Genomic DNA, 25,342 nt, shown 5'->3' on the forward strand with positions numbered 1-25,342 from the left:
ATGGATGGTTGGAGCTCGCTGTTGGGAGTTTGGCCTGGTGGTGTTGCTTATTTGCTATTGTCCCGTTGGTTGGTTATTTTGCGGGCTGTGTTGCCGGCGATGTCCGGCGTTTCCAGGTCGATTGCCTGCCCAGGTCGGGGCGTGTCCCCCGCCGACGACCCTTCCTCGACGCCAAGGCCTCGCTGTTTCGGCGAGCAACTCATGCGGCGACGTTAACGGGTTTGACTTCGGTCCCCTATCTGCCTGTGTTGGCGACTCAGCGGCTGCTCTTTTGCTCTTCGTCACCCTTCGGTCTCCGGTGGTGCGACGGCGAGGCGAAGAACGGCGGCGGATTTGTTTCTGCAGGAAGCTTCCCAGGGACCTTGCTGTAGTTTTTGATTTTGCTTGGGTGCTTTCTGCTTTAGGGGACAGCTGTCCCATATCCGGTTGTTTCCACAATGTTGCCTTTGTAATGCTTGCTTAATTAATCAGATATGGTTTTTCAAAAAAAAGAAAAAGAAAAAAAAGAAAAGCAATTTGTAGGCATACCGCAGTCTGCAGTACAGTCGGACAATGTTTTTCAGCATTTCTATTTTCCTCTTATGATGAAAAAGAAGCATTTTAGCCGAGATCAGTGGCGAATGTCACAGAATTGAACTTAGGATTTCATTTTCGAATTCCAGCGAACAGGTCCCAGCTAGAACGAAATCCCTCCCCAGATTTGACGGATTTTATTTGGGTGGATTTGACGGACCCTCCCGATCCCGTCCCCTCTCCTCCTCCTCCTCCACCCGCCGCCACCCTCTCCTTCCTGCCGCCACCCTCTCCTCCGGCCAGATCGCCCTGTCGCTCCGTCTCGATTCCTTTCCTCTGCCAAGGTAGACCCGTCTCGGTCCCTCTCCTCCGCCCAGATCGCCCCATCCCGGTCCATCTCCTTCGCCGAGGACGACATCCCTCTCCTCCGGCAAGGTCGCCGCCGGTAAGGCTTCTCCTCTGACTCTCCTTCCCACTACCTTCTACTGCATCTCGCAACCCTAACCAGTTCACTCAATCGACAGCAGGTCCTCGTCCTCGTCAATCCCTTCTCATCCACTGCAATCTTTTGCCGGATCCGTCCACCCTTTGCCGCCTCTACTGCAGATCGATCCTGGCACCGCCCTGCAGATCCCGACCTCCAAGCCAAGACCTAGTTCCACCTTCGGCACCTTGCAAGGTATAAGCTCCGTCCATGGCTTGGCTTCTTAATTAAAGAAGATCTTGGATACATTAACAACTAGTACTAGCTGCTGATGCACTTGATTGAAAAGTGGCTCCATTGGCTGCTTAATTTCTGCATATGCATGATTGACACCATTATACCATAATAAGGCTGTCATAATTCTAAGGATTATCTCAAGTTTCAGTACTAGTAGAAACTTGAACCTGAGCATACAGCTTCGTGCCAGCTAGACTCATGTTTTCACAGTAATCATCCAGGTAGGTAATTCCTTGGTAAGTACTACTGGTCATTAGATTCCACCCGTGGTCTAAAACCAAATGAATACGCCAGCCAGAACCACCAGCATGACTTTCAGGATTTCCCAAGTTAAGCCGCTAGCCAACTGAACCATATTTTGAATGGTTATTTTTTGACAGTAAACCGTAGGGGAGGCCCCCAAAAGTGTATAATTTTTGCAAAGGGTAACTATGGCCAGATTGTCATAAAGAATTAATCAAATGCCGATGTTTTGTCTGCATCTTCATCAGCCATTCAGCCCACAAGAATGGCAGGCTGCTCAAAGATTGTAACAAAATTCTAAACTTAGAATAGAAGAGTAAATTTGTAATGGCGACAACACAGAGTGCGCATTCAACACATACAACAGTAAGTATATACAAATTTGGGAAATAGCCTCCAGATTTGTACTTAGGTATGGATCAGAACCGCCAAACCTAATCGTAGTCTATGCAGCACCTTGCCTCCTTCATGATCAACAAAAGAATCTGCATATGTATCATCACTAGTGATACAAAGGTGTTCTGTATTACGAGAGTCCAGGAAGATTAAGATTGGCCCCCTTGTCATAGCTTTTTGTTCTTGTTGTTGCTTAATTCCTCTTCAATTTATGTTCTTACTTCTTTTATTTTTCAGAAATCCTGAAAGCATTCTGCAAGTGTGTAAACTAGATTTCTACCAATCTTCTTAAATCATTCTCATTTCCTAAATCTCCTTGAAAAGATGCTATGGTCTCAGAAAGCGCTTGACGAACGGCTCTAACAATAAAATCCTGCACACAAATAAAGCGAAGCAATTAAAACACGGCAGCTAGCTAATAGTATGCATGTCAGAACCAATAATTCAATGCTCTTAAAAATCGTGATATAATGAGAAATATATCCATTTCTAGCATTATTAGTAAGAAATTGCAATAAATATTAGGATGTAATAACTAGAATACTCATCGATATTTACCTGGGTATGATCTGAGGAATACTGCTTTTAGTATGGCAACTCCTGGTGGGAATTGCATCAGCAAAAGAAGATTTATCTCTGTCTAGATTCAGGTTCTCCCACCCCTGCATTCCTTCCTTAAGTTAAGAATTGTAAGAAGAAATTGCGCAATTTCATACTCCTCTAACAAGGAATGCTTAATTGCTCCTGAAATAGAGGTGCATGCATCGGATAATAATATATAATGACAAGTGAAACCCTAAACTTCGTAGGAGTCTTTACCTGTCAAAACTAGCCTGGGACCAGATTCGTCATTAGCAAATATAGGAGATAGAACACAGGAGTGTCTAACACACATATATTTGGATGACTAGCAACCTGAAAACTAGAAACTTCCTGTTGTTAAGATTTAAATGACACATTACAATCATATAAATAGTTCCCGAGCCATGGGATATTGATGGTAGCAGACACAAGAAGGTTATAGGTCACCAATCTTATTTGTGCTAGTAGGCTAAAAAGGACAAACTACGCTCGCCAAAGATACTACACAACAATGCATCAAACCTTAGATATAGTGTGTATGTCAGATCATGACACCATTTTAAAACAAATCAACATGTTTATTTGTCCAAATATACCCCCACGACCACCAAGCCCATCGAATAAAACAATAATCTCATTGACAACAAAATTTTGTAACTGTGTACTTTGTGGTATGTATAATCGTCTTGAAGCAATGAACTTATTTTTCGCTTAATTCTTGAAGCATAACTGACAAATGATAATGTTAGCTTCTCAATTAACCATGGATTTCGAGTCACGCGACTAGTCGATGAGTCGCAAAAAAATGTTGACTCAACTTAGTGTCGACTCATGACTCGAGTCGCGACTAGTCGCAACTGCAGGCTCGACTTTTTCCGAGTCGCTACCCCAGAACGACTCATCCGAGTCGCGACTCGAAAACCATGCAATTAACCCATTGCCTCATGTTTTCCGCAAAACAAAACAAAAAACTATTGCCTTATGTTATTAGGTAGTTCTGCAGTAATATACAAATGAATTTGACATATGCAGTTGATCCAACAAACAACACTAACATGGAGTTTGTGTAAATTCAACCGTAATACAACATATGAGACTTAGGTTTATGTCACTGTGTGAGCCATGAGGCGTCTGGCCTCGGGCTCTTGCACGCCCTCGTACTTTTCGCCTCTCACGCTTCATGTTGTGTGCTCATTAAGGCCCTAATTGGAATAAATAAATTTGTAGAAATTTTGTAGGATTGAATTTATATAGGGAAAATTCCAACAGTTCAGTTTGGAACGAAGAAATGGCTCCCCAAGATTTATGTGAGGGAATGAGGAGCAACCCATATGAATTCTGAAGGAAAAAAACATGTGGTTTTATTTCATGTTTTCTTTTCCTTATGTCTAGAATTTCCACATTTATCCTGTGCATTATCGAAACGAAAGTTTTGGAGTACTACTTTGTATTTGATTGGATTCATGTAAGGTCTTTTTTTTGCGAAAAGGATCCAGATAAATTCATACTACATGACATCTCTATTTCTTCAGTTTTTCTTTTCTTGCGTTTTCTAGTTCACATGTTCCAATCAGGACATAACTTTAAGTGAAATGGTAGCAATAATACATGGCGAGTTAAAGACATGACTACTTTGGAAGTGATGAAGTATGAAAAATTGCGGAAATAGGAGATAATGTGTGGTACACAACTGGGGTTGATCGTTGATTGGAATCCCCCAAAAGCAGGTATAGAGTGATCCAATGCCGCCAGTTCTTGAACGTTACACGTATCAATCAACATGGCTCTCTCACACCGTAAAAATAAAGATGCTCACATAAGGCGGAAATCCGTCCATTGATCATTCCACATCATATTCAACTGACGAGACGTAACATGTTAAATTTTTTTGTGAGGAAAACCTGTTGTATGTCAACTTTATTTTTTTGAGAGCTAAGTATAATATGTTTGATTTTTTAAATTTTTTTGTTGAGGGAAGTATAATACTACTACATTAAGTTTTTTTGAGAGAAGTATAATACGTCAAGTTTTTTTGAGGCACAGTAATACGTTAAGTTTTTTTTTGACGGGTGTATAATACGTTAAGTTTTTTGGAGAGAAGTATAATACGTTAAGTTTTTTTTTGAGAAATGTATAATACGTTAAGTGGAACGCAGACAGTTTAACTGCGCAGGTGGCCTTGGAAGCTCGAGCCCATGACGATAGGTTCAACCCATTAGCCGACGCGATAATTCTTTTGGGTCTTACTCTACGGCCCACCGCAGTATCAAGCATTCCTGCCTCGTCTAGCGTCTACAATGGCAAGAGCAGTGGCGGCGGAGGCCTTCTCGCGGTGCCTGGGTGCGGCCGTGTGCGGCCTCTCCGGCGCCTGGTACAACCGTCATATGCCCGCCGCCATCTGCGCTCGACTCCCCCTTGTCGACCTCGTCCTCGAGGTTTGCGACGCCCGCGTACGTTCGCCGCCACCGCGCCGGCACCGCCACCGTCCTTCTTGTTCCCCTCTCCACCTTTTAGACGAGACGGGATTCGACTAACAATTCACGAGCTCCCTCTCCCTCGCAGGTACCTGCCACCTCGGTGTTCGAGCTTCTCCACCACCGCTCCCTGGATGAGCCAGACGTGCGTCGGCTCGTCGCGCTCAACAAGGACGACCTGTGTGGGAGCTTTCAACACTGTGTACGCCCCTTTTCAATCACAAGTATGACACCGAGATTCTACAAACAGATACCAAGAAAACAAAGCCAACTAATAAATAGCACCATTAATTGTGTGGAAAACCGAAAATCTCTCATGTTCCGGGCTAATTAAACATTTTGCATGTGGTGCCTCTTTCTCTATTGCTGCATGCAACGTATTCATTAATAAGCACCATCGTGCGAGGCAAAAATCTAATCAATTCTTCTCGGGAAGGGATAGTAGCCTTGTATAGATGCAAATTGTATTTTTGATAGTGGCATTGTATTTAAAAACGGAGGAAGTAGTATTTTTTATCGAACATGAAATATGGTGTGAAAATTGGATTTTTGTTGTGAAGTTCAGTTTGTAGAACCTCGGTGTCATACTTGTGATTGAAAAGGGGCGTACACAGTGCTGAAAGCTCCCACACAAGGTGTGCTCCTGCATAATAATTCTGCAAGGAGGCTGGTTTGAACCCAGGACCTCCAGGCCACAAGTGGAGACTACCCACTGCGCCACGCCCACCCTTCTGTCATACTTGTGATTTAACTGCTAATAAATTGTTCTTTTGATGTTGCTTTAGATCAGAGTTTAATATTGTTTAATGTACTAAATATTTCATTTCTGTCTTCATAGTTGCTGAAGTTCAAATTAGGCAATGGATCTGGACACAGAGAATCGTCTAGCTTCATTACTCCTTGAAGAAGCACGGAGATTACAGTCAGAGGCTGATAGGGAAGGCGTTCATGCATATCTGCGAAAGCCCAATGTTAGGCATCGTCCAAACTCCCGGTTCCTCACAGCCACAGTTCGTGGAGTTCAACAAGGTTAGCATCATGTTTCTTTTACATTATTCTTGCCTCCTTGTGTTGATTACCTGATCAAAGCAGCTGTAATCATGCTTTTTACTGAAGAAATGTTTTTTTATGTCCTTGAAACCTTCTCATTAGGAGAATTCACCCAAAACTAATCACAACAATTGAAGGCAGTTACAAATTTGCAATCATGTAGGCACCACTTTAAATTGCTTCCTCTAACTCGGGGTGGTTAACTAAATAAGCATTAAACTACTTCATAAGTATTTTTGAACCGGAAGTGTAAATCTGTGCGCGAGCACAGATGCTCGGCTTATCTCGCACGTTGTTTCTCTCCTAGATTCGTGAAGGTTCTCGTACTGTACCTTGTATAAAGATCGGTATTTATTTCCTCCTTCACTGTTGATCTGGCCCACACTGGTCGCTGAGTTATTGTGCCGGATACCCACAGATGTCTTCTGGCCCAGATGTCGTTTCACGGTGGACCATCTGCACCTTTGTCCACCATCCTGAGCAGTCCCATTAACGCAATCCATCCCAGAGACTTCCATAAAAAATATCCCAGAAACAACTTCACTTCCACCAGCAACTTTGCCTTTCAAGATTCTTCTCTCGTACCTATATGGCCATACCAAGCCCCCCCCCCCCCCCCCCCCCCCCCCAACTCACTCCCTTCCTAATCCTCGATCGTCCTCCCTGCCGCCGCAGATGTCAACTGCTGCCTTGTCCTCAGCTACCAACAAAATCCTCCCGCTGATTTCTTGCCGGGACAAGGTCATCAACTTCGTCTCTCACACCCGGATCTACAAGTGCGTCAAGAAAGATCCCTTGCCACAATTCTATATGTAATGACTCGATTATAGCCTAAATCTTGTCCCTGCTAACCTTATCAGTACATGCACTCCACAGACTGGTCTGTGTGGTTTTTCAGATGGCCTGAAGGCTACGTCGCCTAGCTCGAATGCCATCCCGTCGCCCAGCAAGACCAAGCTCAGCAGCCTCCGGTAGGTGCACATCAAGCTGCGCCTTCGAACTGCTTCGCCTCTCCAATCTCCTGGTTCGCAATGGAAAAGTTGAGGAACTCTCTCCGTCCCTACTAACCAGAAAGCTGTTTTTCTGTTCCATGAACTAGATTAAAGCAAACGTTAAGAGCCGTGGCTCACCAGCAGTCTCCAACGGAAGTAACAATGACTCGCACGCCCCACGGACGTCTGCCGTTTTCCTTCCCAACAGAACATGACACCAGCATACGTATGCCAAACAAAAGCACATTTAATACCGCTCAGTATTTCCCAGGTAAAAGAACTGGAGCAGATCGCGAGACAACATTCAGCGGCGCAGATATAGTGACCATATGTGCTCGGAGTAGAAACCCCACGTCCCTTTTTGAACTCATATTGCTCATTATATCGTGAAATCGAATCATTTAACTTTCTCATGTGATTTTATTATTAAATTGACGATTGTTCCCCCTGCAGCAAACCGTGTTGTGGAGGTTGATGAAATGTGGCGTGCCAGGGAGAAGGAACTTGAACTTGAGTCTAAGCTGAAAAGAAGAAATAAAGAGCGTGGTGACTCTAGAGGGGAGAAACGCAAAGGTGACTCGAGAAATATGAGTTCCAGCTCAAAGATTGAAGAAGGAACTGCTTATAATAGTTCTTACTCAGACCAGGATGATGGTCTAGGGGATGATGAAGTTGAAAAGTTTCTGCATTCAAGGTTAGTTTAAATGTCTACTAGTTTCTTCATAGAACAAGCGGGCAATATATTGATTGACACCTGCCAGATAACTAAGAATTTCTCTGCTTATGTCAAACTATTGATGCAAATTATCTACAGTATTGTAGTCGTAGTATCACATTATTCTGTTGAGATTGCCATATCCTATCAGGTGATGTTTTTCAAGGGGAGTGTTATGTTTAACTTGCGCACATTTGCATCCGTTACATATTTGCAGTTTTGTTGACAAAATATGTAATTTGGTGCTATGTTAGGGTAAAGCGAGGAAGAGGTGCCGTTGGCTCTAGGATGGATGAACCTGGTCCATACCTAAAGGCTTCATCGCATTGTCGAGACAAAGAACCTAGCCCGGATATACGTTTGGAAGAAAAATGGGAACACCGAGTGCAAGGTCCGGAGAGGCCACTGTTTTTGAGATCCAAGTCTCTTGATGATTGTTGGCATGGGAAAACATTGGATGATAAGCCATCTAGCTCTTGTGAACCACACAGGAAGAAGGAAAATAAAAAGGAGAGGAGATCGGAGAAAAAAGAGAGAAAGGAGAGAAAAGACAAGAAGAAGGCCAAGCATGGCCACCGCCACCACCATCACAAAAGCCGAAGAAGGGAGTGATGTGCCCCATTACTGAACTACAATTTGTACACAAGAAAGGGTTCTGTTACTGAAAGATGCTGCTACATGCTGCTATTACTTGTTCGCTGGGAACCTGTGTTGTAACTAAAACTCCGCCAGCGCGCACAAGGGGGATACGGTTGGCACTGTGCCCCGTGTTTAAACATGTTATGTGTTGCTCGAGTTGAACTTTCTTTGCCTATAACATGATTGGCATCTGATGAGAGTGATCGTTTTCGCTTCTGTGTGACATGATCGAAGGTCCACATCTGCAGCGAGCTAGTACTGAACCATGAATATCTGTTGGTTATCCAGCGGCCACGTGGACACCGATGTCCTTGTCCGCCTCGCCAACAGGCACGCACTCCTGGCCTGCAACATGTCTCCAGCGCGTCGCGTCAATGAATCTACCTGCGCTGACCCTCTACTGCATCGATTCTACTCCCTCCGTCTCCGTTCCTAAATATAGGTCTTTTTAAAGATTTTAACGAGTGACTACGTACGGAGCAAAATGTGTGAATCTACACTCTAAAATATGTCTATATACATCCGTATATGGTAGTTTATTTGAAATCTCTAAAAAGACTTATATTTTAGAACGGAGGGAGTAGTATACTTCATTGACATGCATGCATGAATCTATCTGTGCTGTGATCGGAATCGCCTGCCTGCAGCGCGCCTTTGCTGAGGAGCCTCTGTGTCTCAGGCAGGCCTTACATCCCTGAGAAAGAACTCATCACGGAGATCATCAGGAAGCTTCCTCTGCTGGAGCGCTTCGTGCTGTGGAGCGGCGATTTCCAGGAAGAGCTGCTTCTCGCCCTCCTCGACCACTGCCCACGCCTCCAGATGCTCGATGTCAGGCGTTGTTGGCCCATGTTTTGTGTCTCGAAAGCGCCCATTAGCATGAGGATACAGAGCTGCACCATCAAAGACATCCGGCTGCCGGGGAATAGTCCATTGCCCCCAGAGACGGACCTTGACTTGCTCATGTAGTGGTGACACTATACTTTTCTTGGGTCAAATTAAATTATAAAGTGATATTTGGAGTTCTCCTTTTTGTTCAAATGATTTTGCACAGAAATTAATCAAAAAAGATCTGAGATTTCCAAGGTTTACCAGAAAATATTCTCATTTTCTGGTAAGCACGCACCCACTGCCTCGAAATGTTCTCATTTTTATCGGATGTAAGCACGCACCCACTGCCTCCCGGGTCGCACGCGCGTGCGGCTCCGGAGGCCCCAAAATCCCTAAACCAGAAGCCGCCGGATCTCCTTCCCCGGCCGCTGCCGCCGCCGGCGGTGGCGGTCGCGCCCGGCCGCCAAAGGCGGAGGGTGCTAGCGACGCCCCCACGACAGGCCCCTTCGCGCGGAGCGGGTCTTCCCCAGGGCCAGCCTTGGAGGTGGGGTGGCCAGTGGCGTGATCTTGTTGCTGGTCGCCGGAGCATGGCGGAGAGCGCGGTGGTGCGAAGGAACCGGGTCAGGAGGTTGTTGTGCGGAGGAGGAGGAAGAAGGCGGTGCGCTGGCACTGGTGGGCGGCGGCGGCGCGAGCGCTCTGCCATGGAGGTGGCGGCGCTGAGGAGGCCCTGCCAGGAAGGAGATCCTGGCGGGCAGCGGGCGGTCGGCCGTCTCCATGCGGTGGGCGTGAGGTGATGCCCCCGGAAGCGCTGGCGCCGGAGCAGTGGATGAAGGTGCGGTCAGGTCCAGATCCGTTTCGATCTGGGCCTGTGGGGTTGGTTTCGCCGCGCGGCAGTGGAAAGACCATGGCTTTCTTCTCGCAGACGGCGCGGGGACTCGCGGTGTGGTTGGAGGCACAGCGGAGGGCACGGCGAGGGCGTTCGCCGGATCCTGGCGAGGAGCACCGCTGGTAGGTGGCGGCAGGTGGAGCGCCAGCAACGGCGGAGGCGGCGGTGTTGGATCAGCCATGGGGGCGGCGGCGCCGAGATGGCCCTGCCAGGAAGGTGTCCTGGCGCGCAGCGGGCGTCCGGCCGCCTCCGTGTGAAAGGGATCGCGGCGATGCCCCGTTGGAGATGGCGCCGAAGTGAGGTTGGGGGGCGGGCCAGATCCAATCAGGCGGCAGTCTCTCGATGTCGATGAAGGCCGATGGAGCGGATCTGGCTTTTGCTCCGCTTGGAGGAGGTGGTTGCTTCTCGACGGTGATGTTAGTGGAGGTCTGGTTCGCGCTCTCTCGGCAGTGCGGGTGGTGTTGGACCACGGCTGCGCGGCTTCGGCGGATTTGCTGCGGTGACGGCGGTGCGAGGCTTCAGGAACGGTGCTGCCGGTACCTCGTCGGAGTGGAGATGTGCACATTACGGATGAAAATCCTGTCCGGTTTTGGCCGGCCGGCGTCGATGGCACCCACGGGTGTCATTCCCCTCTCTGGAGGCGACGTCGAGTGTGTCGCCATCTCCCTCGTGCTTGGTGTTGGTAGTTGTCTCCGGGCGAAAGCCTTGGTCCTCTGGAGCGGCATGATGGCGGCGTCTGCGACGTCGTTTCTCTGTTGGGAGCATCGTGCGAGGAGACTGAGTTTCCTGTTGTCGCTACTCCGGTGCTCGTCGTGGCCCTGACCGCTCTCCTCCGGCGCTATGTATGGTCGTTGCGGATGAATCCAAAGGAAGCTGGAGTTGCTGTTCTTCGGAGGTGTTCGGTGTCGATCAAGACGCGGCGAGGTGTTTCGGTTTTGGGCACTTCTAGTTGTGTTGTCGTGTGTGGCTGTCCTGAGATAGTCGGATGTGGTGTGGTGCTACGCTCATTGTTCGCAGCGAGTGGTAGAGGTTATGTACTAATTTTCTCTCCTTCTATAAAGCTATGGTACGCAATTTGTGTACCCTCGAAAAAAAACATTTGAACCAAATTTGTTGAATTCAAGCGAATTTTGTCAACAACAGCCAATTCTGGCCAGTATTTTATCTACCGGGAGGGGCCGGTAAACTGGTAACTGGTCAGTTGCACAAAATTCTAACTGGAATTGAGAACCTTATTTTTTGTTACTACTTAGCGGTTAATTAAACTAACACAGACGGCGGCTCGGCCCCCGCGTCGCCCCCGCTCGGGCGACTCGGGTGGTACCCCAACCCTAGTCACCGCCGGGGCCGAAACCACCTCCTTCCCGACGCCGGGAGGACGCCGCCGGCGGTGGCGGGGGTCCTCCTCTCTCCCACGTCTCAGAGGTGGCGCCCCCCTACGCGCATGGAGGCGCGACCGATCTAGCGAAGCGGCAGTGATGGCAGTGGTGGGGGTCCTCCTCTCTCTCGTGTCTCAGGGGTGGCGGGGGTCCTCCTCTCTCCTGCGTCTCAGGGGTGGCGGGGGTCCTCCTCTCTCCCGCGTCTCAGGGGTGGCGGGGGTCCTCCTCTCTCCCGCGTCTCAGGGGTGGCGGGGCCCCTACGCACATGGAGGCGCGACCGATTTAGCGAAGCGGCGGCGATGGCTGCGGCGATGGCCGTGGTGGTTGGCCCTCCCTCGGACGACGGATGCAGGCGCGTTGGGCTGCCGGTCACGGACGACTGTGTGTGGTGGCCGGCCTGGTTTGGGCGGCGGCGCGATGCGGTCTATGTTGCGGCGGCGTGTCATCTGGCTTTGGATCGGCGGCGGCTGAGGGAGTCCTGGATTAGGGGGTCCTCGGACGGCCGGACTATATACTTTAGCCGGACTGTTGGACTATGAAGATACAAGATTGAAGACTTCGTCCCGTGTCCGGATGGGACTCTCCTTGGCGTGGAAGGCAAGCTTGGCAATACGGATATGTAGATCTCCTCCCTTGTAACCGACTCTGTGTAACCCTAGCCCCCTCCGGTGTCTATATAAATCGGAGGGTTTAGTCCGTAGGATGAGAACAATCATACCATAGGCTAGCTTCTAGGGTTTAGCCTCTACGATCTCGTGGTAGATCAACTCTTGTAATACTCATATCATCAAGATCAATCAAGCAGGAAGTAGGGTATTACCTCCATCGAGAGGGCCCGAACCTGGGTAAACATTGTGTCCCCCGCCTCCTGTTACCATCCGCCTTAGACGCACAGTTCGGGACCCCCTACCCGAGATCCGCCGGTTTTGACACCGACATTGGTGCTTTCATTGAGAGTTCCACTGTGTCGTCACCGTAAGGCTTGATGGATCCGTCGATCATCGGTAACGATGCGATCCAGGGTGAGGTTTTCCTCCCCGGACAGATCTTCGTATTCGGCGGCTTCGTACTGCGGGCCAACTCGCTTGGCCATCTGGAGCAGATCGAGAGCTACGCCCCTGGCCATCAGGTCAGGTTCGGAAACTTGAACTATACTGCCGACATCCGCGGAGACTTGATCTTTGACGGATTCGACCCCATGTCAGGTGCGCCGCACAATCACGACGAGCATGACTTAACTCTGCTGTTGGACAGTGTTTGGGAGATCACACCTGCAACTACTCCGGCCCTCAATCCAGAACAGATTGCGCCATCTGAGGACGGGTGGATAGACCCCGCCACGGAGGCCGCACTCTCAATGGCGATAGAGCCGAATACTGACTTCACCTCCTACGAGAGCCGTGTTGCCGAATCGTTGGATTCGTCCCCGGCCACGGGCTCCGAGCCGCTTACGTCCATGCCTATCGAATCCGATTGGGCACCGATAATGGAGTTTACCTCCGCGGATATCTTTCAGCACTCGCCTTTTGGCGATGTGCTAAATTCATTAAGGTATCTCTCCTTGTCAGGAGAACCTTGGCCGAACTATGTCCGGCTAGAATGGGATACGGACGACGAAGAAATTCGCTCCCCACCCACCACCCACTTAGTAGCCACTGTCGACAATCTAACCGACATGCTCGACTTCGACTCCAAAGACATCGACGGTATGGACGACGATGCATGAGACGAACAGGAACTACCGCCCACAGGGCACTGGACAGCCACCTCATCACACGATATATACATGGTGGATACACCCAAAGAAAACAATGACGAGGAACGGAAGGATGCAGCGAAGGATAGCTCCCTCGAGAAGCAACCAAAGCGACGGCGTAGGCGCCGCTCCAAATCCCGCCTCGGCAAAAGCAGCGATAACAGCGCAAGAGAAAATAACACCCCGGTCGACTCCAGAGGAAACGATGACAACATTGACCCAGCGATAGAGCAGGATGAACCAGCGAACGGCGAACATAGTACGGAGCAGCCGTCCGAACACGTCGACGCCGAGGATAAAGCTCATCAACCCTTCTCCGGAGAGGAAAACTGTCCGGACGACGACGCACACGTCATCCCGGAAAGGCACTTGGAACAAGAGAACCTCCGTAGAAGGCTTATTGCCACCGCGAGGAGTCTGAAGAAGCAGAAGCAAAGGCTTAAAGCCGCGCAGAATACACTCAACAGTAGATGGAACAAAGTGCTCGACACTGAAGAAAAGTATGGTGGTAGTTGCCATACAAAGAGCTATCCAAAGCGCAAGCTATTGCCTGAGTTCAATGATGAGGCCGTAGAGCCTACACAGCCGAACAATAAAACGGCCGATCAGCCGGATCGACCACCTCGTGGCCGCGATAGGGCGGCTAACGAGGCCGCACATAAGCCAACACACGATTTTACGTGAGGACTCGCGCCAAAAATCCGGTATGACCAGGTCCATCTATGGATCTAGGAAGCGCGCCCCGGCACAAAATCAAAACCGAACACTACAATCGTCCGAACGCCATGATACATCCAAATACAGGGGTGCCGCACACCCCCTATGCTTCACCGATGTGGCACTGGATCATGAATTTCCAGAGGGATTCAAACCCGTGAACATAGAGGCGTACGACGGAACGACAGACCCTGGGGTATGGATTGAGGACTTCATCCTCCATATCCAGATGGCTCGCGGAGACGATCTCCATGCCATTAAATACCTGCCCCTCAAGCTGAAAGGACCAGCTCGGCACTGGCTGAAGAGCCTCCCCGAAAATTCAATTGGAAGTTGGGAGGAGCTTGAGGATGCTTTTAGGGCCAATTTTCAAGGGACTTATGTCCGACCTCCGGACGCAGACGAGTTAAGTCATATAATTCAACAGCCCGGAGAGTCAGCCCGAAAGCTTTGGAACAAATTTCTCACTAAGAAGAACCAAATCGTCGACTGCCCGGGCGCCGAAGCCTTAGCAGCTTTCAAACACAGCGTTCGCGACAAATGGCTCGCCAGACACCTCGGCCAAGAAAAACCAAGGACAATGGCAGCCCTAACAAGCCTCATGACCCGCTTTTGCGCGGGCGAAGATAGCTGGCTGGCCCGTAGTAGCACCAGCGACCCAGGCACATCTGAAGTCAGGGATGGTAATGGAAAACCATGACGCAGTAAAAGCAAGCGTCGAAATAACAAAGACAGCCCAGCTAACACGACGGTAAACGCCGGATTCAGGGGCTCTCGACCCGGTTAGCGGAAGAAGCCTTTCAAAGGCAACAGAGATGGACCGTCCAGCCTCAACAAGATTCTAGACAAATTATGTCAGATTCACGGCACCTCCAATAAACCTGCAAATCACACCCACAGAGAATGCTGGGTCTTCAAGCAGGCCGGCAAGCTAAACGCCGAACACAAGGGGAGGGAGACACCAAGTGAAGACGAGGATGGGCCTCGTCAACAAAGCACTGGGGGACAGAAAAAATTCCCACCAGAGGTCAAAACAGTGAACATGATTCACGTAATAGAAAGAAAGAGCAAACATGCACTCCAAGACACATGCGCCGTAGAGCCCGTCACCCCCAAGTTCAACCCTTGGTCGGCCCGCCCAATCACCTATGATCTCAGGGATCACCTGACAAGTATCCGGCACAGAGTATTGGCTGCCTTGGTGCTAGACCCAATTATCGACGGATACCATCTCACCCAAGTCCTCATGGACGGCGGCAGTAGTCTTAATCTGATATATCAGGACACAGTCCGCAAAATGGGGATAGACCCGACAAGAATCTGCCAAAGTACTACTACCTTTAAAGGAGTAATGTCAGGTCCAGAGGCCCGCTGTACTGGCTCTCTAGTACTAGAGGTTGTATTCGGTTCTCCCGACAACTTCCGAAGTGAAAAACTAACCTTCGACATCGCTCCATTCTGAAGCGGCTATCAAGCACTACTCGAAAGGACAACTTTCGCTCGTTTTAATGCAGTACCGCATTACGCTTCTCTTAAGCTTAGGATGCCCGGTCCACGTGGCATCATCACAGTTAGTGGAAATATTGAGCGTTCCTTACGCGCGGAAGAACGTGCGGCAGCTTTAACAGCTAAACACTAAACGACCTCTCCAACCAGAATAAAGGATCGGTCGTCAAGACCGCGGACACGGTTAGACGAGTCCGGCGCATTACTAGCTGTAACAGCTTAGAAAAACCCGAGATTGGTTTGATGGTTATACCCCCATAGGCGGTACCAGGGGCTTCCCCACGCAAAAAGGACTAGTTCGGCTCCAATTCTTATCTTGAATTTTAATGGTTTATTGAGAATAACCAATTTTTCGCACGACAACTTTCACCTAAGTTTTTCTCTTTTACAGATGATAATCGTGCTACACCCCTCCAGGATACGGCACAACGGAGACACATGCGCAGACGTGCAGCAGGGCCCCGCTCAAAGGTTTCTTTTCAGATTAAGACCCTGTGTAAACCTTTTTTACTGTCTCTTGTTGCTTCACATCCTCCGGATACTCAATATAGCCGAGAGGGATGCTGACGTTATTGGCATTTCGCCACGTCAGAATAATGCACGTACCTGGACACTCGGGGTTCATTATCAAGGGCGTTACTCAGCCCGGTACATGTTGTAAAGACCGAATACCTTAGGGAGTGTTCGGCGTCGTGAGTTTGGCCTTATATGCATGAGCTCCGAATCATGTCTTTGGTCAAATGTTGGGTTTGCCCGGCTCCCACGTTTTGCTACCTTAAGTTCGGCTCTATCGGCTAAGGTGGCACCGGGAGAACTACTGCGATTGTGCCCTGGTTCATCCGGATGAGCACCTCAGTAGAGAAAGCCGAAAACTGACTGTCATGATAAAGCGCGAGACTGGTCAACCACTCGATGACCTAGCGGAATCTTCGGGATTCCTCCGCATTAACAAAGGGCCGGTTTTCCCGGCCATGTACGTCTGCGCCCCGAATTCGGATGAGTGCGGAAATACCAGGGGCTATATAGTAGCCCCACTGTCAAACTCCTATGGTCAAGTGAAAGTATTAAAGCAATATAGTCTGATTGCCTCGTTCACCGCTACCACCTCCCTAATGGACCAAGACGTTGGATCAAGTGTGAAAACGCGCTTTTGCAAACACCCCCGCATTATATGCGTGGTGGCTGAAGCCGACGACTGCAAACTTTCAGGTTATATATATACATAAACGATCGCACAGGAGGCATAATAATAATTTCAGGCAAAAGTATAAACACAACCTTTATAATTTGAATAACATTGTTCTTACAATAGGGATACATGTCACTAGAACATGATACTCTTCGAGCATTGAGCCTCTATTAAGCGAGCGCCTTCGAGAACTTCTTCAAAGTAGTGCTCGGCCGATGATCGGCCTATGGCCGAACTCTAGGTTGCAATAGCGGTGGCCTCCATCTCTGCCCAGTATGTCTTGACACAGGCAAGAGCCATCCACGCACCCTCTATGCACGCCGACCTCTTCATAGCGTCGATATGCGGCACAACACCAAGGAATCGTTGCACTAAGCCAAAATAACTATTCGGCCTTGGTCCTTCCTGCCAAAGATGATCCACAACAGACCTCATGGCAAGCCCGGACAACCTATGGAGCTCGGCCCGCTCGGCCATTCGCTCATTTAACAGTAGCGGACGCACCGGAACATTGAACTGCGACCAGAACAGCTTTTCCACTTCATGATCTTTTTTCGCATCAGCAGCACTCGCTGCCAAATCCGCGTATGCGTCTGCAGAACTCCATAATTGATCAAGAGGGGCATACTTAGGATATCCGAACTTAGTGCGCAACAAAAAGGGCTTCCCGGCCGCAATATCTCCGGCTTGACGTAGCTCCTCCTTCGCCGCTCTGATTTTCGAGTGGGCTTCCTTGGCTGCTACCATGGATTTCTCCAGGTCCGCCGTCTTCGTTTGGCTTTCCTTTTCAAGAAGTTCATAATGGTCAGCGGCATCTTTCAACGCAATAGCCATCTTGGCTATTCGCTCTTTGCTCTCGCAATGTGCAGCCTGTTCGGCTCTTAACTCTTCGACCGCCTTTAGGGCGGCCGCATCACTCCTCCTGGCTTGTTCCTTGGCTCGGGCAAGTTCCGCCCGAAGAGTCTCCATGGCGGCATCTCCATCTGCAGTCACAACATATTATAGATACTAGCATTATGCTCCTCTTAACATATGTTGACCATCGGAGAATTCATACCCTGTGCCTCGTCAAGCCGCTTGTTTACAAGCACGATGTCGGCATCTGCCGCATCAAGTTGCCGCTTCAGCTCGGCAAACTCACCAGTCCGGCTAGCCATCGGACCTTCAGCCACCTGCACATGAAGGCGGCGTGATTATTACATGGGACTATGATCCTCTGTTTGCCATCGTTTTCGACAGCAACCAGAGTCTCAGGGGCTACTATCTGCATAGGGCACACCTAGCGTGTGCGGTACCGTAAAAAACATATACTACTTTGCATACCTCAAAACCTCTCAGCAGGCTCATAAAAGCTTCATGCAACCCGCTTTCGGCGGATGAAATCCTCTCAACCACCGTACCCATTAGCGTACGATGCGCTTCTGAGATAGCCGCTCGCTCCAGAAGATTCTTCAGTGCGTCGGGTCACGCACTGGATAGTCCCGGCCTCTTTCTGTTGCTCTCCTTAGGAGCCGAATACTCCGGACTTCGGGTGGCCGAAGGGTTACCCTCTGGCCTTGGCGGATCAGGAGAAATCCTCCGTGACGACACCTCAGGGTCACCCGCCTCATGAGGCGGGGAGGCATGGGGAGGTGCTTCGCTCTCCATCATCTCCGGAAGAAGATCCCCCAAAGACGAACTCTGTCGAGAAGGGCTACGATCCGAACTACAAGACATATATATGCTTTGGTTATTGTCCTCGGAAATAAAGCAAGACATTTTTACTATGGAGTACTTTTGTTTACTTACAGCTCGGTGGAGGGCTGATCCCCTTGCGGGCACTGTGCGGTAAGGATACCCTCTAGGGCAGGACCCTCTGGCGAAGATTTCTTCCCTCGTTTGGAAACCATTGTTTCCAATTCTTCAGAGGCGGTCCTCTTCCTTCCTTCCTTCCTTGGGGAGAGGGAATTTCAGATTCTTCTCCCCGGTTATCCTCCTTCACGGAGGCGCTAATTCCCCCGGTTTGGATGAATAATGAGTGAGGCCCGCTTTCAGCCTCTTTATTCCCCCCTTTATCTTCCCCTGAGGGCGCTTGATAAGGCGCAAGCTCAAGCATTCTGGCCAGTACTGGATCTGCTGAGCCTTCGGGAAGGGGGGGCGAACACCTGATCATCTTCGCCTTTTTTACCCAGTCCTGGTCAAAGAGCGACTTTTCAAAATGATGTTGTGATAAATAAAGAGACAACGTGTTTGGCCGAAGGACTACTTACTTGGGTATCTGGACGATTGCAGCTCAGACCCGCATCCTTAGTGGTGTCCGGACACTTTATTTGTGATCCGAAGAACAATCTGTACATCTCTTCAAGCGTCATGCCGAGGAAGTGCTGAATAGCTCGCGGTCCTTCCGGGTTGAACTCCCACATACGGAGAGATCGACGTTTGCAAGGTGGGACTTGACGAACTAGCATGATTTGCATTACCGTGACCAGGCTGACATCTCTCTCGAGGAGATCTCGGATGCGACTCTGCAATATTGGCACATCATTTACTGGTCCCCAGTCCGGCCCCTTGTTGATCCATGATGTCAGTTGTGGTGGGGGACCCGAGCGAAAGGCAGGGGCGGCCACCAACTTAGTACCGCGGGGAGCTGTGATGTAAAACCACTCCCGTTGCCATAAGCTGGATACCTCCGGGAAGGAACCCTTTGGCCATGGAACATCGGCGCCTTTGCTTACTACGGCTCCTCCGCATTCTGCGTGTCGCCCATTAATCGTCTTCGGCTCCACATTAAAGGTCTTGAGCCACAAGCCAAAGTGCGGGGTGACGTGGAGGAAGGCCTCACACATGACGATGAACGACGAGATGTGAAGGATGGAATCCGGGGCCAGGTCATGGAAATCCAGCCCGTAATAGAACATGAGCCCCCTTACAAAGGGATCTAGACTAAGGCCTAGCCCTCGGAGGAAGTGAGAGACGAATACGACGCTCTCGCCGGGTTCGGGAGTGGGAATGACCTGCCCTCGAGCAGGTAGCCTGTGTGAGATTTCGGCGGTCAGATACCTGGCTTCTCTTAGCTTCTTAATGTCCTACTCTCTTACAGAAGAGGGCATCCACCGACCTTGAAGGTTGGATCCAGACATGATTGAAGGTCCGAAGCGCCTAGCCTGAGCCTTGGGTGTTGGAACTCGAGGTGGGGGAAGGGTTCGATTGAGTGCGAGAAGAAAAGGACATGCCTTGGCCTCTTTATAAAGAGGGTGAATATCAAGCGTCCTCCGCGTGGCCGTTTGGAACTTGCCTAAAATCGAGGAGTCATACCAACGGGCACGATAGGGTTACCCACACCCGTATTGATGAGAATCCCGTAATAAGGGGAACATGATCTCTACTTCGACAAGATGTGCCAATAAAATTGCCTCGCGAAACGTGCAGTGGCAGGCTGATTGAGAAAAACGGTTCGAATAATGACCAGGCCGTGGTGTGATGTCACGTTATGAAAAGTTGTCAGCAAATTAGATTTGTGGAAATATTATTCTCTCTACGGGGGTATGTGGAACTTGTTTTGCAGAGCCGGGCACTATCCTTGTGTTCAAAAATCTTCTATGGAGTATTTGGAGGAAGACCCGCCTTGCAATGCCGGAGACAATCTGCGCGCCAGACTCATTGTCATTGAAGCCTGGTTCAGGGGCTACTGAGGGAGTCCTGGATTAGGGGGTCCTCAGACGGCCAGACTATATACTTTAGCCGGACTGTTGGACTATGAAGATACAAGATTGAAGACTTCGTCCCGTGTTCGGATGGGACTCTCCTTGGCGTGGAAGGCAAGCTTGGCAATACGGATATGTAGATCTCCTCCCTTGTAACCGACTCTGTGTAACCCTAGCTCCCTCCGGTGTCTATATAAACCGGAGGGTTTAGTCCGTAGGACAAGAACAATCGTACCATAGGCTAGCTTCTAGGGTTTAGCCTCTACGATCTCGTGGTAGATCAACTCTTGTAATACTCATATCATCAAGATCAATCAAGCAGGAAGTAGGGTATTACCTCCATCGAGAGGGCCCGAACCTGGGTAAACATCATGTCCCCCGCCTCCTGTTACCATCCGCCTTAGACGCACAGTTCGGGACCCCCTACCCGAGATCCGCCGGTTTTGACACCGACAGCGGCGTCGAGGGCCTGGTGGACTGACTGCTCGGCGGCACCTCCGGTCAGATATGTTCTGGCTGGTGCAGCCGGCAATGGTGGTCATGTCTCCGTCGAAGGTGGGTGGCCAGGTTTCGAGATCCGTCATCTAGTCCTGCCTGCGAGTTGGGGAGACATAGTTGCCGGTGAAAACCGAGCTGATGGCGGGCGATGGCGGTGTTTCTGCGCCGTTATCTTGATGAAGGCATCGTCGTGTAACTACTGTCGACCCACTCGTGCTGTTTCGGGGGAAACCCTAGGATCTGGTGTTCCAGATCAGATGATGGCGGCACTACGGTGTCGTTTCTCTCTTTGGAGCATCGTTGATGGAGCAGCACTTGAAGACAGAGGCAAGAGGCAGAGCGACTTCGTCTTGAACGGAGCTTAGGTGGAGATGTCAAGTCATGCCTGGCCGACAGGCGCTACGCTGTGTCATGCCTGGCCGACAGGCGCTACGCTGTGTCATGCCTGGTCGGCAGGTGCTACGCACGACAAATCTTCCAGAGTCTCTGCATTGGGATGGACAAGCGCAAGGCAGTGGAGTCGTTGGGAGCCGTGGTGGCATCGACGGATGGCCGGACTGACAAGGATGATGCGGATCTCTCTCCTGAAGATGGGACAACGGTTCGATGATGATGACAGCTTCTAAAACATGTGCCTGTGGTGTACGCTTTAGGTCTGCTACACCGGTTATTGGTTCTGATACGTTATATGGTTGGCTCAGCGACGGCATCGGTTATAGATATGGGGAGTGAAAGCACTCCACATTATCAAGTTTGTAGGTGTGAGTGGAAGTTTATGTTAAACAAGCTCCCAGCTTTGTTAATCCCAAGAAACCCGATCTTGTTTACAAACTTCACAAAGCTCTTTATGGTCTTAAAAAGGCTCCTAGAGCATGGTATAAATGCTTGACCAAATTTCTTATTGAAAAAGGCTTTGAAATTGGTAAAATTGATTCTACACTTTTTACTAAAAGGGTTAATGATGAATTATTTGTGTGCCAAACCTATGTGGATGATATCATATTTGGTTCTACTAACCCCCATTTTAGTGAAAAGTTTGGAAGGCTAATGTCGGAGAAGGTTGAGATGTCTATGATGAGTGAACTCAAATTTTTCCTTGGGTTGCAAATCAAGCAAACTAAGGAAGGTACCTTTGTCTCACAAACAAAGTATACCAAAGATCTTTTCAATAAGTTCAACATGCAAGAAAGCAAAGGTATGAAAACACCGATGCCTACTAGTGGACATCTTGACTTGACGAAGGATTGCAGCCTGGTTGACCAAAAGGTTTACCGTTCTATGATTGGTTCATTGTTATATCTATGTGCCTCCCATCCTGATATCATGCTAAGTGTGTGCATGTTTGCACGATATCAAGCGGCTCCTAAAGAGTGTCATCTTAAGACCATGAAAAGGATAGTGAGATATTTAATTCGTACACCAAACTTTGGCTTTTGGTATCCTAAGAGGTCATCTTTTGATCTTGTTGGCTATTCCGACTCGGACTTTGCCAGTGAAAAGGTTGATAGAAAGTCCATTTTGGGTACTTGTAAATTTCTTGGTAGATCCCTTGTCTCTTGGTCCTCCAAGAAACAAAGCTCGGTATCCTTATCCACCGCCGAAGAGGAATACATTGCCGCCAGATCATGTTGTGCTCAGTTACTTTGGATGACCCAAACTCTTAAAGATTATGGGATACATGTGAAACATGTTCCATTTCTTTGTGACAATGAGAGTGATATTAAGATTGCTCACAATCCCATGCAACATTCTCGAACTAAGCATATTGAAGTTCGTCATCATTTCATTCGTGATCATGTTGCTAAAGGAGACATCAATCTTAAGCACGTTTGTACCGATAAGCAATTGGCGGATATATTCACTAAACCACTTGATGAAAAGGTATTTTGCCGTTTGAGAGGTGAATTGAATATCATTGATGCCTCAAACTTGGAATAGAGATTCCATTCGGATACATGCAAGGCATGAGCCTATGTGACTAATCCTTGATATTTATCTTATGATGATGATCATTTGTCTTGGATACATATTTGGACCCTTTCATGTTGTCTAACCCTTGTAGGTACTTGGATGAGCCTTTATCTAGGAGATTGCAAGTCACTCACATCTTGAGCAATTTCTACATTACCAAGTATCTATGGTTTGGTTGTTGATTTCAAGGAAGCATGAACTCACTCAACATATCCTTTGACTATTTGAATATGTCAAATGATAGTCAATGTGGATACACAAGTGCTATTCCTTGCAACACTAACCCATGTAGGAAGATGAACTTCAACCTCAAAGGGTGCTCCCAACTCTAGATGGTCTATATCAACCCTGAGCATCCAATATAAGTTCAACTACAAGATCAAGATCAACACCACAACCCAAGGTATGTCATTCCATCTTAGAGAAGCTTTGCTCCAAGAAATGAGTTAAAGCAACTCAACAAGATGTGAATACATCAAAACGCTTAACCGAAAAATGGCAACCCCATTTTGAGCTTAATGATGAGCATGACCTATGATCAAGTGATCTCACTTGTCTCCTAAGTCAATGTACTTTAACACAGGTGACCATGTCGCCGACCATCTCTAGATGAAGTTCTCTAGTGTTTCTATCTCTTATCTTATATTTTCTTTGCATTCTTTTGCTATTGTGTTTCCTTTCTATTTAATAAAAAAAACTTCATCTAGCTTCTCTTTGTTTGTATTCTTCTCTTATTTGACCTATCTACCAATTCAATGCAAACCCTTATGAAAATTCCTTGAAAATCCGTGTGAGATTTCACTTGCACAAATGAGCTAAGTTGACAAATTTTTCTCTCTGCATTGAACTCGGTTCCACCAATCCAAGCCTATCAGCAAGACCGAAGCACAAATTCAACTTGTACACATCTCATCGGTGCTACCGAAATGAATTGACTCGGTCTCTCTGATATGCTCTGTCTATGACTGCCTCATCTCGGCGTCACCGACTGATATGAATCGACGCCAACGATTTCATTGCTAAGATAACTCTGTGTCATCTTCTATATATTGGACATTTTCTTCAGCTCCACTCAATGATTCTTTTCCTCTATCAACATCTTAAGCTACATGCAACTATGTAGTGTCTCTCAAGGACCACATCTACCTGACTCATGTTCTTGAAGTTGCCCTTATTGGAAATTGATGTCAAAGGGGGAGAGAGAGCACATCAAAGCTTATTAACTCAAACTTATCAGGAGAAAGAGAGAACATCTAAGCTCTTCTAGAGATGCATGCCAATAAGAGGAGAGAAGTCACATGTCTTTAAGAGGGGAAAGACATGTTAGTATAATTGACTCTTTTTACTCTATTTCAATTGATTCATCTTTGATCCGATTTTATCTCACCCTATCTTCTCCCATTATCCAATGTTAGATTCAGGGGGAGAAAGATCTATGCTTAAGGGGAGAAAAATCCTTGGAAGTTATTGCAAATCTTTAAATCTTTGGCGACATGTCTATATCTAAATGAAGTACTCACTTTGCATTACTCACCTATTACATGTCATCCCAGTCTTGGTAATCTTGTGGATCTTGAAATTATTTTGTTTGGAGTGTTCTTGTGTTATCTAACCCTGTTTTCTCAAGTCTACTCTCTCCAAAGTCAGCTCAAGAACCACAAGGTAAGTATATGCATCACACTCATGTGCGTGATGATCTCTTGCTTCAGCACATATTGAGTATATGCATCACAGTCATGTGTGTGATGATCTCTTGCTTCAGCACATATTGTTTGCAAGAGGGATTCATAAACATGAAGTTACATCTTTCAATCATATTGTTTGCTCTGATGCATATAGCCAAGATACATGTAACTCATTTCTTGCTTTGTCATGCAATGCATTCACATGTTCTTCTATCCTATCTTTACATGATTGCATACATGTAGGGGGAGCTTATGCATGTTACATGTTTCTCCAAAGCTTTGCTTACTGCTCTTCATATCATTCACTTAAAGCTTTGATGTATGTTGTCATCAATTACCAAAAAGGGGGAGACTGAAAGCACAAGTGCTTCCTGGGTGATTTTGGTAATTAATGTCAACATATCTCTTGTTGGACTAATAGTTTTATCTAGTGTATTTCAGACAAGTTCAACAATGGCATGGCATGAACAAGAGGATGTGGAACCCCCTTCAAATTGCTAAGGACAAGATTGGCAAAAGCTCAAGACCCTTCATTTCCATTTTAGTGATCCAAGATCACATTGAGTCCATAGGAAAGCCAATACTATTAAAAGGGAATGAGGTGTTGCTTAATGGCTTACTTGCTCAAATGCTTTGATATTGCTCCAAATCCCTCAGCCACTTTCTCCATCCAAATATGTCCAAACCCAAAACTCCAACTCGGCCCCACCGATTCTTTTCTACCCGAAGCCACTGAGTTCATATGACATAGCCATTTCCTAAAATCCTAACAGTTCGGTCTCACCGATATGGATCTCGCTCTCACCGAGATGGCCTTGCCAACTCTCTGTTTCTTGTTGCAATTATTTCGGTCTCGCCGAGAATTGCAATCGGTCTCACCGAGATGGCTTGACCAACTCTTTGTTGCCTTATTGCTTCA

The 25,342-nt window shown here is 48.2% G+C and overlaps 1 protein-coding gene across 10 annotated transcripts; it reads left to right on the forward strand.

The window, feature by feature from the left end:
• Nucleotides 1-610: 610 nt before the first annotated feature.
• Nucleotides 611-8,519, forward strand: LOC109769142 (uncharacterized). 10 transcript variants are annotated; one of them, XM_073500349.1, is made up of 7 exons: nucleotides 690-958; nucleotides 1,038-1,192; nucleotides 4,612-4,905; nucleotides 5,018-5,153; nucleotides 5,768-5,958; nucleotides 7,425-7,665; nucleotides 7,941-8,519. In XM_073500349.1, exons 5-7 carry the CDS (start codon nucleotides 5,790-5,792, stop codon nucleotides 8,296-8,298), a joined length of 768 nt encoding a protein of 255 aa, XP_073356450.1. In that variant the 5' UTR covers nucleotides 690-958; nucleotides 1,038-1,192; nucleotides 4,612-4,905; nucleotides 5,018-5,153; nucleotides 5,768-5,789; the 3' UTR covers nucleotides 8,299-8,519. The 10 variants fall into 10 exon arrangements, with proteins under 10 accessions (XP_020183472.1, XP_020183475.1, XP_073356450.1 ...); XM_073500351.1 differs by having other exon boundaries at nucleotides 703-958; nucleotides 1,041-1,192; XM_020327886.4 differs by lacking the exon at nucleotides 4,612-4,905 and having other exon boundaries at nucleotides 668-958; nucleotides 1,041-1,192; nucleotides 5,018-5,131.
• Nucleotides 8,520-25,342: the final 16,823 nt, after the last annotated feature.

This window comes from Aegilops tauschii, chromosome 5 (assembly GCF_002575655.3).
Source record: "Aegilops tauschii subsp. strangulata cultivar AL8/78 chromosome 5, Aet v6.0, whole genome shotgun sequence".
NCBI lineage: Eukaryota > Viridiplantae > Streptophyta > Magnoliopsida > Poales > Poaceae > Aegilops > Aegilops tauschii.

Bases quoted from the DNA above. Each gene is read 5' to 3' on its own strand.
- LOC109769142 (XM_020327883.4), top strand. From the start codon at position 5,790: ATGGATCTGGACACAGAGAATCGTCTAGCTTCATTACTCCTTGAAGAA. The intron at 5,959-7,424 runs GTTAGCATCATG...TTCCCCCTGCAG, and splicing joins AGTTCGTGGAGTTCAACAAG to CAAACCGTGTTGTGGAGGTT. The intron at 7,666-7,940 runs GTTAGTTTAAAT...GTGCTATGTTAG, and splicing joins GAAAAGTTTCTGCATTCAAG to GGTAAAGCGAGGAAGAGGTG.